Consider the following 19,781-nt stretch of genomic DNA (forward strand, 5'->3'; position numbering starts at 1 on the left):
CAAATGATGTGTGTAGACAAAACTGGATACTGTCTGACACTGTCAGAGCCATGTTTGCCTCATCGATGAGTCCTACTTGTTAGCCTACATTTCAGCTTCTGGGATAACAGCCATGTTAAAGGGGCTCTGTGTAGTTTTGGAGAAGACATTTTTAATATTTACAATATTATTGAGGTTATAATATGAACTCAGAAATATTTATTTTTCCATAACTGAATAAAAACAAGCTGTTCTCAGAGGAAAATAAGGTCCCCAGAACACTGTTTGAAGCTAGAAAGGTGGCAGGGTCCGCCAAATATAAACAAAGTTTAACAGGAGCAGAATGGCATGTTTTAGTCGAGAGATGCAATGAATAAAAAGTCAATGTATTGTAGCCAGTGGTATTTTCCCAGAATTACACCTTTGGCGAGGATACGTTTGACACTTTCCAAGTGTCTACAACACAATGAAAGCGCATTGTACTCACAATTTCAGATGCTGTGCCCTCAAAATATGTTCCTGAGCTGACAAATTCTTCCACAAAATCCATTTACTGTCCCTCAGCCACAATGTCTCTGCATTAACGCCATAGTCATGGATACTGCGATCTTTGATTTCTTTTGTCTGCAGGCAGGAGGTGCATTATGCCATTGAGTTGCTGCACTCCGGCTTCACAGAGAAGGCTGAAAAGGTTCACCCACACTGGTGGACAGTGAAACTGATCTTCCTCAGCCGGCATTAATAAATAATGCCTGCACAGTCACATCGGACTAAGTAATCGAGCGCCAAGTGGGCAAGCCATGCTGCACAATTCATGAACAGGTTACCCAAGAGTCAGAGCGAGGACAATTAGAAGAAGAAGCTGGAAGCGAATGTGGAATTCTCTCAGGACAAATTGCACCAAAACAACAAAATGCATGGCAAATTGTCTGTGTTTATCCTTGGATGCTGCTTAGGTTACTATTCAGTAGCAAACAAAAAGTCATCTTTAACAGACATTACAAGAAAAATGACTCATAGCTTGTAAAAATCAATACAATACAATGCAACTATGAAAGCCTTTGCAACCACAGCAAATAAACATCAGGGTTTTATCATCTAGATTCGAAGACTAAAACACAATTTTGTTTAAAAAGACTTCATTTTGTGCATCTTATGAAGATGAAAAGTGGCAAAAGTCTGTGACACAACTTTGTCATTTATAATTTGGAAGATATTATTGCAATTGTCCTGCCTGAGAGATGAGGAAAAGATCACTTTTCAGTCCCTCATAAAACTTGCATGATCAACGTGATCCTCGCTTTATCACAGCCGTTCACTTTCACTTTCATCTCTCTGAACGCAAGCTGGTTGTGACGAAGCATTCCAGCACGTTCTCCAAGGCTGAAATCCTGTTAATGTTGGGAGTAACTATGCATTATGGACAAGGCACAGCTAAGGAGAGCACATTCCAACACAGACACTCAAGTTAGTTTGAATAATTTACACCAACAATCTCCATGTGGGCTGGCTATATGAGACCACACTCTGGTGCCACATGCCTGCCATTACGCATATTGAGAATTTAAGAAGTGTGTTTCTTCATGGGGTGTTCAGAAAGTTATCTTCTCTGCATCTGCTCATGGTTTTGCTTACGTTTTCTGCACATGCTCATTGCCTGAAGATGAACCGCAACAGCTTTCCCAGCATGCACTGGTTGAGAGAAAAGGAAGTATCCAGGGCCGGTCCAGAGAGGCTTATTAATCTCCATTTTCCTTTGCATACGCCATCGTCAATTAAGCATCACATTATTCTCTTCCAGTGCAGCCAGTTTAGTTTGTGATTGAATACAAGATCCAGTCTCATAGGATCGACTATACAGTTAATGTCTTATGTATGAGCAACATTCTGACAGCATACATCAAATGCACGTACACACAGACACACACTTATTACAATCATGTTGCTGCAGCTACATTATTTAAAGATAGAACTAGAATGGCACTCAGTAGAGCGCAAAGTTCCTGGATCCATCCCTTTGTTCGGATCTGCGCCAAAACTTAATGTGTCCGAAACCCGTCTGCCACAGACCTTCAAATCTTTATCAATTCTCTAAAAAAAACTATTAACTTTAAGTTTAATTACATGTAAATTTTCCATCTAATTCGATTTCATAAGTTCAAAAGTGTCACATTTAACCAGTGGTGGAAAGAGTACTGAAAATCTTTTCTCAAGTACAGTTACGTTACTTAAATATTATTTGGTTACAAGTAAAACTACCGGAATTAAAATTATGTTTAAGTAAGAGTACAAAATATTCTTCTCAATCACTACTATTAGTTAGCACTAGTATTAGTTTTAACTTTTTAACCATTGATGTTTAATGCATTATCAATAGCAGCAACGAGGTTTGTTTCTCCAAATCTTCAGTCTAAATTTTGTCGAGTTTTCAATGGCCCGATTGGGATCAGACAAAATTGGAGATGGAAGGTTTAGATATTATTTCAAATTGTACGTATTGTAATACTTTGTACTATTTTTATTGTACTAAATTCTGATTTTAAAATAACTAAGTAGATAAGTATATATAATAATAGTTGTAATTAGTGACATCCACCCCTGTGTTTAATGCAAAGTTTTTCTACATGTTGAGTCAATCTGAATACATCTGGTTAATGTAAACGTAACCTTATGTCTTTATTCAGTTATTACTTACACAGGTGAGGAGGATTCTACATAAACATAATGAGCTTTTCAAGTGTTTATTATTCTGTTATTATACATTAAAGTAATGCATTTCAAATTGGTAATTCTGTCACCTGTAATAAATCACATGTGTAGTTATTTAATTACTTGATGGCTCAACATGACTGAAAAACCCTTTCATTTGAACTTATGTAATAAAATTAGATTAATAATTAGATATCACTTTCTAGGACACACATGTCAATAATACATTATAATGCATTATTGACATACTTATATTGTAATGTATCAGAATGTGTAATAATCTGTGTAATCACAGCAGCACTCATGAATATTCATAATGCTTTATAACAATAATGATAAGTCATTATGACGCTGATGTCTAGATTGCAATATAAACACATTTACGAAGTGTGCCTATAGTCATATGCAATTATCAATATTCAGAATGCTTTAAAATAATAATAACAACACATTTTACAGCATTATGTAATGACTTGTAAGGTCATGTATCAATTCTTAATAATTGCTGGTCACTCACTGTTGAAAGAAATCATCGTTGTTATACATTACAACAACAGTGTAGTAATGAAATCCCTGTTGTAGGTAGATGTAATCCATTAAAAACAGGTTATAAATTACTAACTTACTAAGTGTTCATTGTTTGCTTTATGAAATGCAAGAACAGCATACAAAACACTGTAACATGTATTTTTTAACAGGTATACAATGAATGGATTGCTCCTTTTTTGCACAATTCTGTTGTTTCTATTACATTATAAACATTGCAGTAATAACGAGTTATGATTATTGTTTTCAAACATCATGAAAATTCATGAGTGCCTATAACGATGATATGGTGTTCTAGGTGCATTATAATGTGTTATTAGTATGTTCATGATGCCTTATAATGCCTTATAAACATGGGCCTTTCAAAAAAGTGTTACCAAGAAGGTAAGTCAGGCATGTTTTCTTCTGAGCCTTTCTTGAATCCACTGCATGCTGTGGATCTGAAATCACCTCCACTCCACTGCTACCACCAATCACTTCACAACACATATACACCAAACTCTCTACAAAGTCGAGTAAAAACAAATGCTATTTCCTCTCCCTCCTTGAGTGACAAGAGGTGAAGTGCTATGAGCATGACTTGAGACACACGGTGAATAGGTGGTGACGCTGCTTACTCTGCGCTCTTGAATTAAACAGAGACACTTATGCAGAGCGAGACCACTAATGTGATTCTGTTTGGATATGAAATCTGCAGAGAGACAGATGAGATGACCATCTCCTGGGAGGAGGCCCGGGGAGCTGAGCGGAGAAGTGGCTCAGACAGAGAGGAACCTCTCTGATTAAAGGCCCTATTCCTCCACTGCCTCCATTCTGTTCAGGGCACAAACGCACTGCCTTTTGTTTCAGAAAACAGCTGCCCTCTGCTTGACTTCTGAAACCACCACCACGGCTCTAATCCTTTGGTCAATATGGTAGCACAATAGAACATATCAGCTATTTATTTCACACAATTTGTGGATTTCATGTTGCTGTTCTCGCTTATTCGGTGACATACAAATCACAGTTTTTATCCACTTCAGACAAGAAAACACCTGATATGCAAGAAACAACTTGCAAACAAAGATGAAATGACATCAGCAAAACCAATGTGTGTGAAATCTTCTGCACAGTAACACTTCAGAATGAGAGTGTCTGTTTTCCAGCTGAATATTGTATTTCTGTGTTTGTCTTTGGAAGCACTGATATTGTTGCCATGGGAAACTGCACTATCCTGAGCTGCTCTCTGGTGCCTCTATATAGAAAGGTTTTTTGGTTAGTTAATCTCCTCTGGGTGGGAATAGAACTGCATCTGGGAAACAGCCCACCCACTACGATCCTCCTGCTATTTCACTGCGAGTGAGTGAGTGAGTGAGTGAGTGAGTGAGTGAGTGAGTGAGTGAGTGAGTGAGTGAATGAGTCTCAGGTTTACCTGTCAAACACCGAAACAAAAAGACAGCGCTGCATCAGCCTGGCATCTACTCTTCAAATTAGACTACAAAGAGATGGACACAAAAATAAAGACATCTGTGTTTTTATGACTCGTGTTCCCAAGGCGTGCTTTGCACTGCATGCAAAGCACTGACCAAATATAGTGGTGAACTTACCCTGCGGGCACCTAGACTTGAATTCTGCTGCACCTCATTGTGCTACTCACTGCTTTTATGCTAAAAGCTCTAAAGGACAGATCAAAATAAATGGTTGCCTGAGACCTCTTCCACCACGCAGCCAGCTGGCTTCCATTTCTGACCCTCAGCCATTTCTGATCCACTCACTCCCCCGAGAGCTTCTCATTTGAACAGCCACAAATGACAGATCTTTTGGTCTTTGTGTACTCTGATGAACATTTAGGCTAATCAATTTGTCTCCAGACCAGTGATTTCCTGTGCAAAAACTTTGCAGTCAAAACATCCTGAACAATGGCTCACATAATGGATTTTTAATTTTTTCTATTTTGTAAGAAACACCGCCAGGAGTCAAGTCACGCAGTCCAACTAAATTTGCTTTAACTGTCTTCCATATTATTCATGTGGAGGAAAAATCACGCCAACACCATCCACATAAACAAATCCACTCGCACATTAAATGAATGCATCCATCTGTTATATAAGACTGACTAAAAATATCATACACTAACAAATAAACTGAGCGCTTCTTTAAAGCACGCCATGCAAGCATGCACCGCAATCACCTACACGCATTTTAGCAACCCCATTGAGTCAGGCAATCACAGCGATTGAGTGATAATTGACACTTTCTACATTAAAACGTGAAGTTCATGCTCATTATCTCCACAGCACCGTTGCCAACACCCCATTCATAACACCCACGGGGTGTATTAAAAGTGTAACAGCGCCTCCAGCTAAGTTAAGCCAAAGTTCGACATTGAAAGATCAAAACAGTAGCAGCTTGAACTCCTTTTGGTCGAAAGGCTCAAACTTGCTTTTTAAGACACAAGTGTGACAGTTCTTTCAATAACAGAACATGAAACGTGTGGAAAGGTTTGTTAGATTTAAACTCAGCAAAGAATGGAAGAGAAATGAAAGCAAGGGTGCGCTTTTGTTGCTGACAGCAGACACATCTGGGGGCGTCGCGAGGCAGGAGGAAGAGACTACGGGGGGGGGAACGCTCTCTTTCTTGTACTGTAAGCCTGCACATACATACATACAGTGTGGTTTCCTCTGTAAAATGTTCTATCAACCTTAGCACAACAGCATCCCGCTGACTTAAATTCTGGCTGGCAGCTGAGCGGGAGGAAACAAAAAAGAAAAAAAGCCAGTGTAGCAGTGGTAACTCATAATCAGGGATAGCACTGTGTGGCGTTATTAACAGTGACAGGATGCAGTGACATTGGTGTTCCACTGGGAGCCGCATCATAAATGCTGCCACGGAGGGATACTAAGTGGAAAACAACTGTGCTATCATCTGCTGTAAAATCCCTGCTACTATACCTGCCTGCTCTACTGTGGGAATTAAAAATGCATGTAAAAAAAAAAAATAGCTGTGATTTGCATACAGAGAAAAAACATGCTATTAAATGCTATAATTCTTTCTCCAACATAATTATCTGATCTATTAAAAAAAAAAAAAAACTGATGAAAAATGTGTCATGTGCAGTCTGTTGATGACTCATACGTGAAATGAAATGGCCATCCTTGTGACACATAACAGCCCTCTGATTTTATATCTCACATTTATGATCAGCTGTTCCCACCGCTAGTGGTCTGTGGTGTCTCTGATGGAGCCAAATCCCCTAGGAGGATTACTGTCCACTGGGGCAGATCAACTCAATCTAGCAGACCCATGGGTGCATAAGGTGAGATGTCAGCGCTGGCGATGAATGAATTCCTCGTGACTGTTGGTTTTACACTTCAAATATCACGAACTTGCTGTGACTTCTATTTTCACTTCTCTCTTACACAGAAATGAAGAAAAAAAGAGAACAAAAGAGTAAGAATAGGTTTGTTTTATTTCTATTATATTGTTTTAATCGTAAACCAGCGAGGTTTTAATTGCTCTACATCATCTTTAAGTGTAATGTTCTGCCTGTTCTGGCCATAGGTATGTGAACTTGACCACTTAGTCAGTATTAAATCACCACTAATATTTAATGGTTGTAATGACCAGAGATAGATCATGCACAATTATTTATATAAAGAAGATGATTCTATTAAACTCCCACAAATGACTTACAACTATAATATGAATTGGTAACCATTATCCATGGTAACTGAAGTGAAATGCGGTTGATTTTCCAGAACATTCATGCTTTCATGGCATCACGAAACACACAAAGCAACAGACCACGAACACTGTCCGCAATCTAAGGAATTTACTAACTTACATACAGACAGTTTAGATACATGAGCCGCATCGGCTCCTGCATCCACCCCCACTCCCATCCACCTCACTTGCTCATTCTCTTCACATCATACATGACTGCACAACTTGCTCTCTTGAGCAATCAATAACTCAGCATTTTTAATCGCCCCGGTCCATGTGTGATCACTGTGTTGCTCCCTGAATCTATACGAGAGTACATGACACAACCTACAAGAGAATGAACTGGCACATTTAACACAGACAAGCAAAACAGCAGCAGCATCCAGCGGACTCACCCTGACAGCTTTGGCATCTTCACAAAGCTGAACACATCCATGTGTGCTGCAGACTGCAGTCAAGGCTACAAATTTTTACATCTACTTCACTCCGGCTCCATTGTCCCACACTGTCTTTGGCGGCGAGGAATAAATAATTCAGGAAAAAAAAAGTGGAGCTCCCACAAGTCAGGTGGAGAGATTAGTACTGTTGTCTGGGCTTCTGCATGGCTGAGTGATTGCTGTGTCCTCGCCTCAGCAGCGCAAATCCATAGCCCATGGAAAAGGATCTGGCAGAGCAGCTTCCCCCGGTTACATCCTTCAAAGCATGCCTCTGTTAGCTGCGTTAAGCCACCTTCATTTAATTTCCATCGCGGTGGAATGATGTGCGGGAGCCGCACAGTAACAACAGCTTTGGAAAGAGAGGCAGAGAGAGCCAGGGGCAGAGGGAGAGAGAGGGAGGGACAGGGGTGGTGGCGGCGGTGGGAGATGAGAGTGGAAGAGAGAGGAATGTGAGAGGATGTTGTGTGTGTGCGTATGGCAGCGAGGGCCACAAGAATCACCACTGAAGGATGCAGCCAGCTTCCAAGAATTCCCCAAAGGCTCGCCTCATCAATCCTCAAGACGCGAGGTGTGTTTCCAGAGAGCGGGAACAGGTTGAAAAGGATGAGAGAGATGAAATGACAAGGACACACACACTGCATGATGTGCTCATAATGTGAGTGCAACAGAGGAGCAGCTGGAGGGACAGGAGGACCTAATGTGTCCCCTCCCCAGCTGAGGTCTCTGCCTCACAGCTGCACATTAGGATGCCCATACTGTACACTGCATTTGTTTTGACCTTTGCAAACAGTTCAGCTGTGAAATGCTTGCTCTCAATGAGGCCATTCATTTATAAGAGGGCCTCCAAACATTTTAGCAATCAGCCCGACACAAACAAACAGACACGGAGCCGATGCAAGAAGATCAGGATTGTAGAACTCCATTGTGGAGAATAAGAGGTGGGTTTGTGTGATTAATCAATGCCCAGAGGGGAGAAGATGAAGGCTGTTGTGATTCACGGTGCTTCATGTTAACAAATGCTTCAAGCGTCTCATTTTCTCTCTGATATTCCTTTAGATCAAAACACATCTCCGTGAATTTTCATATCTTGCTCCATCTCGTTCAAGATGTGAAGCAATTCCAGCGTTTTTGGGCATTCCTATTTCATGTCAGGGTGCGAATGCTGATAAATTGAGCAGGAAAGGAGAGGACTGCAATTTTAAAACCAGCTATAGGATAACATCACATTTCGGTCCGGATGAAGAATCACCACGCGATCACTTTCCCAAACAGGAAGAGCCACCCTTCATAAATCAAGTACCGCAGACGAGGCGCCCCTGTACCTCCGTCGAAAAACCGCCAAGAGCCAATTAGCCTCGTCTCTGATCCGGAGAGGTTTGATACTTCTTCATGTGGCGCAGACAGTTTTGATAAAAAGGAACTTCTCAAGGAAAATGCAGTCAATTTGCTCTCTTATCCTGATCGCATAAAGCTGACATCAAATAGATCCTATGAAAGGCATCTGCTTCACTTTCATGTGCTTGAACACAGCATCAACAAGTCAATAAAGTCTGAAAAAACCTGCGTAACACTCATTTATACCTCAGTGTTGTCAAAATTAACTTAAAGGGTAAAAAGAGGACCTTCCCCCATACCTAATTATATTCCGCTTGAATCTCCGCCGGGAGCTTGACAGAATAATAAACACTGCGATCGATAAAAACGTCAGGTAGTAATGGATAAATAAATTCAAAAACGTAGGATGCAAATTGAGGAATTTCAAGCCACGATTTGTTAGTGCCTCCACAGTCAAGTAGCCGGCATCCTATATTAAAATGCCACAACTTGTAAGGCTCTGCAGGGTGAGTCAATGTGCCTTTGCTGAGAGTGATACATGCAATAAAGAATGTTGTCACTTCCACTCAGGCTCAGATTTGTTTGCTGCAACAGAAAAGATGCAACTAGAGACTTTGAGTAAAAAAAAAAGTGCTGCTGATAGATTTGGATTTTTTTTTAACCTAAAAATCTCTAAATCTGTAAAAAAAAGTGTATCAGTATGTTAATCCAATTCTGAAAAACAACAGTTTAGCTGACGATACAGCTCACACAGTCTTTCTCTTTTTTTTGTCGAGCACACGCAAGACATCAAGCACGCACTGATGAGCGAGGAGAACATGTCTGTCTGCTTGCGTCAAATGCCACCACCGTGTCCTGTGGCGGGAGGATTGAAGAGACTCAGCGTATTCTGGACAGTCATGTTTGCCCATTTGGGCTCGCGGCCCAGCGGCCAACATGAGTGGCAGAGGATATTAGGGTCAGACAGAAGCGTGATCTAAGGAGACTACAGCTGAAGCTTTGACCGATAAAACCCCGCTGCCCTGCTGATCCCTAACCCTCCTCTCTATCTGTGTCCCTTTTAAAACAGCTGATTTCAGTCATTCTGGCACACTTGGCCACTTTAAGCCCAGCAGTGCTCAAACGGATCACATTGCTCGCCTTTAAAAAGCTAAAATAAGCAGAGCAGAACCACTTTGCATAACCATGCTAGATAGTTAGGGCATTAAGGGGGCACTATGTAGTTTTGGAGAAGAAATTCAAACATATTTACAATATTAATGAGGTGATAATACAAACTTAATAACTGAATAAACAAGAACAAGAAAAACAAGAACACCGTTTGAAGCTAGAAAGGTGGCAGGGTCCGCCAAATATAAACAAAGTAAAACACTATAAAATTGTGTTGTCCTTTAAGGTCAGTTCGTTTATTTAGTTTGTTTAGACATAGAAAATCAGTCAATGAAGATCTTTCTCTTCTGATTAAAATTTCTTCCCCAAAACTACATAGTGCACCTTCAACGTGTGTTAAAAAAGCATCAGAACACAAGATTTTATCAGGAAACGCCCATAGATCGGGACTGAGAAGATGTTTACATATAGCGTGCAGATTGAGCAGCATTATACCCTCCAGTGTGAGTACAATAATGTGACTTTGTAGCTTTTACCCCCCTCTGATCCCAACTTAGCATTAGCAGCCCTGACCTCTACCAGATGTGTGTCAGCGGCCACAACATCGAGCCGCCCTCAGAGGCCACACTAAACCAGCGTTATTGTTTGTTTGTGTGTCCTCCTCAGTATGCACCCTGCCTGCGAGCCACCTCAGTACCTCAACTTTCCCCGTCTGTTAGTGCGACGCAAATTATGCCAGCGCCACGGCTGATTTATTCAGTGAATTAAACAGCTTTTAAGAGGGAATTTAAAGATCTGAACGCTGTTTTGCCATGAATATTCAGTGGTGTGACTAATTGGGATAAGAAGTGAAGTGTTACCTGGCTGAGTTATGCTACGCTTTGAAAAAGATTATGGATTCGGTTTGCCAGTTTCACTACACCTGCTGATAAAGTTCAAAGTAATACTGGGAGGCTGTAGCCTATTCTGTGTGGAGTGAATACAAGTACATAATAGGGATACTGCCAAGATGCTTGACACCTACATGTACTGTGTGCTGCAAACATGCAAGTTTTTTAAAACATGTGGGTAGTCAGGTCATGTTTGGTACATCCATCCATCTTCTACATGCACTTATTCTCAGGGTTGATGCAGGACAAAACCTCTGGACAGAAGACCATATACTGTACACAATGGACATTCACCAGCCCATCACAGCTCTACAAACATGTCTAACCAACCTAGATCCAATCAGGAAACCCATTATCTATTGTCTGACAACAATTTAGCTTCTGACTGCAACAGTGTTTCAGCGATTGTGGTTATGTAAGATTTCCCAGCCCAGTCACGAGAAAAAAATTTCCGCAAACTCAAGTCTGAACATGTTATTTGTATCATAATAACATTTCTACAATACGTCATATTACGTTCATGTTACATGTGTGTGAGCTGACCTTCAGGTCTGCAGGTGAAGGTGATCGTGGTTGCGAAACAGCTAGGTGAGATGGCTGCCCAGCCAGAGGCCACTGTTAAAGACCGCGTTTCAACATTTGCAACCATGAAACTACTGGGTATTTTTAACAAAACCTTGGGACATTTTCATAGGGGTTTGCGGCAACAGGACCAGGTTAGCCAAAACATGTTCTTTTCCTAGCCCTAACCAAGTGTTGACTATGAGCACAGCATTGTCACAATATTAAAATGAAAACATAAAGTTGCAACATAAGGTCTACTTGTGGATTACTTGACTTTTGTTTTTGCTTGCATTGCATATTGAGATAGTGAGATTCCTTCTATGAACCTCCAGGGGTTTTCTGAATCTCATCTGCACAATCTGCTTCTTGTTTTGTTGCTGTGTTTCTGCTGCTTTGTTTTATTCTTCATTAAAAATAAATAAATAAAATGAGAAATGTATCATCTTATCCGTGGGGGTTTGCAGAAAAGTACATTGGGTTGGATATCTGGGCTAAGACTTACTCTTCCATGTGTAGGTCATTGTTTACAGTCCAATTAGCAAACTGAGATGCGAGTATGGAGGTGAGAGACAACTCTTATTTATCTGCACATGAATGCAGCTACATTTTTGAAAAGCTAATAAAAAAGCTAAATCATTATCAGACAATAGCCAATGGGTTTTAAGATTGGATTTACACCAATGTGTAAGGCCGCACATTATTAAAATTGAATGTGTCTGAAAATAAACATTAACATAAATCCAACATAATATTAGCAAAGATTAATTAATCAAAATAAAAAGTTTCCGCAACATTGATGGTAGGCTACCCATTACTTGTGCAACCATGTGAGGATGGCAACCAAAACCATACACCAAATAAGTTAGCAGCACCTATCCACAAGCCAGTTATCTATATTACTATCCCACGCATTTGAACATTCATGTGAGCCACAATGGATTGTTTCGTAAATTAACGAACAAGAGACTAACATTAGTCATGCTAGAACTGCTGCCGTAGAGAGCGGCAGTATAGGCCGCTTTCTACGTTGTGTAGGTCCAGTTTAATATACAACAGAATTTTTCTCTCTATCAGCTTAGGGGTCCTTGTCCTGAAAAACGCTGAAGACCCCTGGATTACATTTATTAATTATAGTTGTGCTTATCCTATTCGGAAAATGCTTCTGCGAAAAAAGCCAATTAACCCAAGCTGATACAGCAACGCTATTGGTGCCTCATTCCCCTGAACATCTTCAGTATAATCATATGTTTTGTGGAAAACTCTGTATAACCATACACTGGTTCCAGCACCGTCACTCAGGTGCGGAGATTTGAAAGTAAGAGTTCTTGAGAAAGTCGTAAACACCAATCATTTTCAAGGGTGGCTGTGAATCTCAAAGGAAAACCTTGGCAGTCCCGCAGGAACATACAATAAAACATCATTACTGAGAAGCGGTGGCAAAGAATAAGCTGGGTAAGGTGTGACCTTCAGGCAGCAATCTGCATCACAATTCAAGCAAAATTTAATTAGCATTAATTCTCATCAAAATGACCCATGTAAGGCTGAGGTGAAAAGCTAAACTGGTCTGAACACTATACAATAACCACCATCAGTGCAGTCCTCCTCAGAGATACCGCTGTGAGTAACCAGATCTGACTGAATTATAAAGTAAGCACAGAACACCCATCCACAGCACACTACTCACTGAATGACAGTGAAGATGCCGAGTTCATTGTCGTCTGGGTCCATTGCTGACGACAAGTCTTTAATGCAGTGCTTGTTTCTGTTTTTCCTGTCCAGGCCTTTCAAGCCTCTCTCTCTGATGTGTGTTCCCGTCCTACCTCCCGACTCCAAAGTTTCTTCCTGCTTGATTTGGACTCTCCATAGGCAACTGAGCTTGTCTGACTAAGCCATTCAGTTATGATTACATACAGTGCCCCCTGTCCAAGTGAGTGGCCGGTGCCCTGGGGGAGGAGACCGAGCTTGTCGCTTCTGCCTCAGTAATGAAATAACATCACATTCCGGGCCAGTGCATCAGAAAACACAAGAGGGATCAATGCCGAACAGCTGGACTCCAATGAGTTGCTGTGCTGGTCGAGGCTGCCTCAGTGAGCAAGGCTCTCATGGAAAACATGTTCTGTTTTGCTGAAATTTCACCTGCGGTGTTTTCATATTTCAGCTTGATTCCACTGGTCGTAGCAGGAGAGGCAAACAGAAACTGTCGCAAACTCGACGGTATTATTTACAACATTTCAGCACACGACCAAACTGCTGCATTTGAAATATTAATCTGATCCCTGTATGAGGCATTTGGAAATGGCATGTGTTTTATCATCCATGAGAGCTTAAAAAATTAAGCTTCCATCGTAATCCAAACTCTATCACTGTCTGCCTGCCAACTGTCACCCTTAACGGAGCCAAACCTAAATCCTATATAAACCACACAATTAGATCTTAACCCAAATGTAACACAGTGGCACCAGGTAGTATCTTACTGTTTGCATTTTTTACATCTACTGTCAAGTAATGCATCTTGTCATTTGTAATAATTACCCGAGTAAATACATCATTTTAATATCTTTATGTGTATTCTAGGGCATTTTCGCATACAGCCTTGGCATTTTCACATCATGATAGTTCACGCTGGATTATGCCATGCAGACTCTCTCATGCATGAATGGCATACACAGTCTTCCATTAGTTATGAACTGAGGCACGTGTCTTTGCCTCTGCAAGCAAATAGAGCTGCTTGCATAAGACATCTCATGCAATGTACACACAGCAGTCGTTGACAACTGAAAGTCTAGCTTCCTATGTAACAACACGAAAGGGGAAAAGAGAGTCTGACTGCGTCTTTCGTGAAGTCATTCCTCGTTATACATGTGCAGTACCATGCTAGTGTTTATGTAATTTCTGCACACACGGTGTCTCTTTATGCATGTGCATGACCATATGGCCACAATGGAGCGCTGTGTGAGTTTAAAGCAGACAAAAGCAGACCTTTCTGGGAGATAAATGCTGCACATGAATCCATCCAATCATGTGGCCTTAACACCCGCCCCTGGGCCACAGCACGCTGCATCAGTGGCCTGTTTTTTCCGTGACACACCACGAGTGCGGACAGGGGATGTTTGGAGCGCAATAACCCTGCACTGTGTACACGGCTGAGAATCACATTAAGCATGTTGTCTCTGGGTCACAACAGTGTTTTAAGACTGTGATGATAGGCAGTGTGTGTTCTGAGACTCATATGATTTAATGTGCTGTTCACTGTGTGTGGGCGGATGGCTCATTTGTTCCCTTAGAACAATGTGAAGCTGCATGCTTCTTCTGAAAATTGCTCTGACGGCTTTTGTGATGGCAACACACAACTTTGTGATTAATTAGTAAAACACACTTAAGGGCACATGAAACAAAAACATCCCCATGCTGTAAAATGACTAATAAATAACAGTTTAAACTAAAAAGCGAAAGCAAGAAGCTGAAGTTGCCTCCACATGCGGAAGATGCAAGTTCATTTTCAGCCCATCAAAGCAGATTTGTGCCTCACATAATAACAGCAAGGAAGTGACTTTTTCATTACTTTATGGAGCAGAACAAACAGAAGATGCAGTCATTTGCATAAAATGATGAGAGTCGCTCCATGCAGAACAGGAAAACTCATATTAATATAATAAGAGCTACTGCTTGGCCCTCGCTAAAGGTTACAGTTGTGTTTGTAAAAGCTGTGCACTGCATTCATTCCAGTAATGTGATTTATACTATTTGGCAACAGATCTGGGATTGGGATAATTATCTTTTTTGCCATCACAGAAGAATGCCAAATAGGTCATTAATCACCATTAATTATACAAGTTGGAAACCCATTAACGAAGTTTGGCCAAAGCCGCTGCTCTCATTGAAGTCTGATAGGTGTTCTTGCTGCTTAAGTCAAACATTGACATTAGAGGGGCATTATGTCGTTTAGGAGAAGAAATTCAAACTTTTAATATTTACAATATTAATGAGGTGATAATACAAACTCAGAAATGTTTATGTTTTCCATAACTGAATAAACAAGCTGTTCTCAGAGAAAAATAAGGTCCTCAGAACACAGTTTGAAGCTGGAAAGGTGGCAGGGTCCACCAAATATTTATGAAGTTGTGTTGTCCTTTAAGGTCAGTTTGTTTAATTAGTTTATTCAGTCATGAAAACAAAGAGAGTTTGTTTATTTACTTTGTTTTGGCATAAAGAACCGCCAATGATTAAAATGTCTTCCCCAAAACTACATACAGCACCTTTAAAGTGCACTTAAACTGAATATTAAAAATTATTCATAATTCATAATTATATTTTCTGAACTGTCAGTAAAATAGAACACAAATAACCCCAAAAGGCATAAAAACAACTCCCCTGATAAGCTGTTAGATATACTCATGGCATAGACAGGAAGTACACAAAAGTCAATCACAGTCAATGAGATAGCCAGGATATCACATTCCTCAAATCAGATAGTCACTCTCGTGTCAACACACTACAGAAGCTCCTCCCTGCTTGCCTGGGAGGATAGGATTCACAGCGTCCAGCAATTATCTGTAATGTGGGAGAAAAATCAATGTGCCCCATGGAAAGATGCTAAGGTCACCAACCCAACGTTGTCACTTGAATCAGAGGCGCTGCGATCGCTGCAGGCTGGGCTCCAAGCCTATCAAGCCAGCATCTGTGAGAACAACCGCATCATTTGTAATGCCATGGATTACGATCATTATTAGCATGACGATACGGAAGATAATTGGTTTTTGCGTGTTATCATGGTAGAATGGAGACTCATCGCGGATGCCATCTATTCATCATCATCTATTAGTGCGGATGAAAACTGTTATTTAGAGCTTAGTTAGGCTGAATTAGATCAGTTTTATACCTTTCTTTCAAACTATTTCATTTCATATAGTTATAGTTTAGTTTTACTCAAATACCAACTAAATGCCTTTCATTCGCATTTTTATGACCTTAAAGGACAACACAATTTCATACTGTTTACTTTGTTTATATGTGGCGGACCCTGCCACCTTTCTAGCTTCAAACTGAGTTCTATTATTACCTCATTAATATTGTAAATATTAAAATTCTGAGTTTGAATTTCTTCTAAAAAATGACATAGTGCCCCTTGAAGGCAGAATTCACAATCTACAATCTAAAATATACCGATGCAGTTACAGATTAGGTTTCTTATAACCAGCTCCTGTAAGATATAATACAGACTGGTGGTTCAAACCTATCATAAATGACTCATCATTCTGTTGTAGTCAATCATTCTGAAATTTCTGGGGAAAAAGGAAAAAAAAAGTGAAACAGCCTTGACTCACCACTGCTGCTCTTGATTTTCCAAACTGCTGCTAACACAAATTTCATTTTGGCCTGTAACGTCAATTTCCATGTCTTCTCTCTCAGGTAGAAACCCACAACCGTAGCTAATGGAGGGCAAACTTCGAATGTGCCCTCTGTAAGGGTGAGAAGATCCCGGCAGCACTGGAAGGGGAGGGGAGGCCTCCTTGAAACATTGATAGTCTGGTGTAAATTCTATTAACGGCAAGGAGATATTCAGAAGGATGAAAAATCAATACCTTGTGGCCAGTAATGTTGGAAGGACTGGGCTGAGAGGAAACGTGAGATGGCATGGCCTTGCCCTGACGCAGAGGCTGCTTCTGTAAGTGGTTAATCGAGTGCTTGTCTGACATCAAGATTGCATTTTCCTCTCACCATTACTCCCATTTTCCCCCCTTCACTGTGGAGAAGATGTGCTATCAAATGTAAGAGATGGTAATCGGAGTAATAATAGCAGGCACCAATCTGATGTAGCTGCACTCTGCTAAAGGGTTTTGTCTAAACATCTCAGTTTTCAGAAGACAAATGCTTTGTTTTTCACTTCTGCACCAAATGCATCTATACACCAGGGTGGAATACACATGAGCCTGACATATGTTTGATTCTTAGACTGTATAATCTCCTGGAAATGATGTCTGTGATGACTCACTGAGTTAAAATGTTGCTTCTTTGCTGATTTAAAGTGAAACCGACCATTTTGCTTAGAGCCTAAAAGAAGAAAAGGAGACATAAAGCAAAATGGTGCAATTCAATTGCATCTCCCGCCTACATGACATACTTCTTTTTTTTAAACCCCCCATACACAGCTGTAATTTGACACACAAGCAAACCATTTATTTGTTAGCTTATTGGGGTTGTTGCTCAATATCTGCACTCTAATGGAAGAGAAATAGGTGTCATAAACAGCCTGGCAAGCCCAACACTTCCAAAGGTGCTGTTTCACTCTCTTTTGGTGGCCCGCTAGGACAGATTCTCTCTTGAATGTGTATAATTAAAGGTTCATAACAGTATGATGCCATGGGCTGCTCACACTAAATCTGTGCTTGACAGCGCGCCAGCACAGACAAGTGACAGGAAGGAGGCACTGCAATGGATCAGGGCTGAACTAAGCCAGGCTATTTATGCAAAGTTCCTTCAGTATACTTTCAGGATATTATACTGAAGCCATACATCAGTTTGTCTTTAAGAGTGAACTTTAATTTAGATTGTTTGCAGACTGAATCAAAAACAAAGCAAGATCTTTATTTTGATGGCATTGTAGCATATTTCAAGTTCTATTTTATTTTATGTACGGGCTTACCCACAGTGTTATTTACTCAAATATGATGCCTGTGGTAAAAGTCACCTTCATAAAGTTTAATTTGTTCTGTTTTTGGTCAAACAAATGTTGATATAACCTATTTTGAGGGGCATATTTACAGCATTGATGTTCAAGGTTCAAAGTTGTAGTTGCTTCATCCTTCAAACACATAGGAGAAGTTTACAAATAATTACTATACATATGTAATTGCACATGTGAATTCACACCGTTATGGAAGCCCATTTCTGCCAGTAAAAAAACAAAGGATGAAAAGTATTCCCATGGAAAGTCATAATTAACAGTTTGAGGAAAAAGTAATTATTGAGATTAAATAGGCTAAATGAGACAAAAGGCCAAAACTGTGAGATAAAAAGGCTTAATAATGGGATAGAAAGTTGAAATTACGAGATAAAAAGTCAAAATTATAAGATACATGACTTTTGTATCTCATAATTTCTTTTCATTGCGATTAGTTTTCTGTCACAGTAAATAAACTGAACACAAGATAAGATAATATCAGCCTCACAAAGGTAGAATTTGCTACAACTGTACTGAACTGCATTGGATTTTACAGGTATTGCTTTCAATGTGTCTAAATCCGATATCTGTAATAGAAGAGCACCACAGGAGCCCAGAAAGCAGGTTCACTATGTGGCAATTGGGTTTGTGGCAATAAGATTAATTGTGATTTTGTTTGGGAACATGAGACTACTAAAACACAATATCCTCTCACATGAGAAGGGCCTTACGGTGGCTTCTGCTACCTGATTTTGAGGCCAAGGTGTTGAAGAGGGGCCGTATGTCAAACTCATACATCTTATGTTACATGTACTTTCAAGACACACAAATTCTGTCTAATCAAATTAACCACACAGCAAACCTGGGACTGTGATATGCTTGCATATCAATACCGTTCACAGTGCACAGGGACGGGGGTTCAACGGGAGGTTAATAGGAGCCCAGTGACAAATTTTTGCTCCAAGGCCCCCAAGCTGCTTAATCTAGTCATGGCAACAACCCAGGTAAATTCTCCAAATCAGTCATTAGTAGGCTGCAACACATCCTGCCTTGACTCAGTTAATGCTCAGAAGCAATGAGGGTGTACTATTGCCATCTAGTGGCCTGTTTTCTAGTGGTCACAAAGGGCGGATACTTTGTCTCAGCTCAAACAATCGATCGTCGGCTACACACAAATACAAAGTCATTGTTTTCCATTAAATGTCCTTCAGGCAGTAAGTCCTGAGGTACATGATGTGGCAAGTCCCCAGTGTTTATACATTATTTTAAATACTGTATGTGCATGATTAATATTAGTTTTTCAAATTCACATTGCTGTGGAAAACATCTGGGTCATCATATTCTCATCACATAGAGAAGTCTCTACAAGAGAATCTAAATGCTACACCAGAGCTTCCATCCAATAATCTAATGGCACTAAAGAACTGACCTAATAAATCACTAGGAAAAACGATCTCCCACATACATCCCCAGAAACCTGTATGGTTCCAGTGAGACAGCGCTCATAACAGCTTCACTGCCAGCAGGCTGCACATTATCCTCCTCATTATATTCCTATTGTATAACTCTGCTCTGCACAACAGAGTGCCTCTTGGAAAGCTGTTCAGCTGGTCAAGAGCGCAATTATCGTTAACAAATGTGAATAACGTTTCACAAACATACTACAGGGCATGGCCTGTGTGGGCTAAACGTTTATTCTGGCAATCTTTGCAACGTTAGTGGATGTGAGCTCACAGAGCTGCACTTATACCACTGAGAAATGACATAACGGGAAGTCTGATGAGAATCTGTGAGGAGTCTTACTCCAAACCTCACCACCACCACTACCACCACCAAATAAGTGGATCA

General features: G+C 40.4%; 1 protein-coding gene across 1 annotated transcript in view; it reads right to left on the bottom strand.

Moving 5' to 3' along the window:
- The window catches only part of frmpd4 (FERM and PDZ domain containing 4), a 31,753-nt gene extending 24,381 nt beyond the window's left edge, over window positions 1-7,372 (bottom strand). Inside the window, exon 1 of the mRNA XM_073473942.1 lies at window positions 7,332-7,372. Within this exon, the coding sequence (XP_073330043.1) occupies window positions 7,332-7,372 (41 nt within the window). The remainder of the gene's footprint in view (window positions 1-7,331) is intronic.
- Between the last annotated feature and the right edge of the window lie 12,409 nt (window positions 7,373-19,781).

The sequence above is a fragment of the Pagrus major genome, chromosome 9 (assembly GCF_040436345.1).
Source record: "Pagrus major chromosome 9, Pma_NU_1.0".
Classification (NCBI taxonomy): Eukaryota; Metazoa; Chordata; class Actinopteri; order Spariformes; family Sparidae; genus Pagrus; species Pagrus major.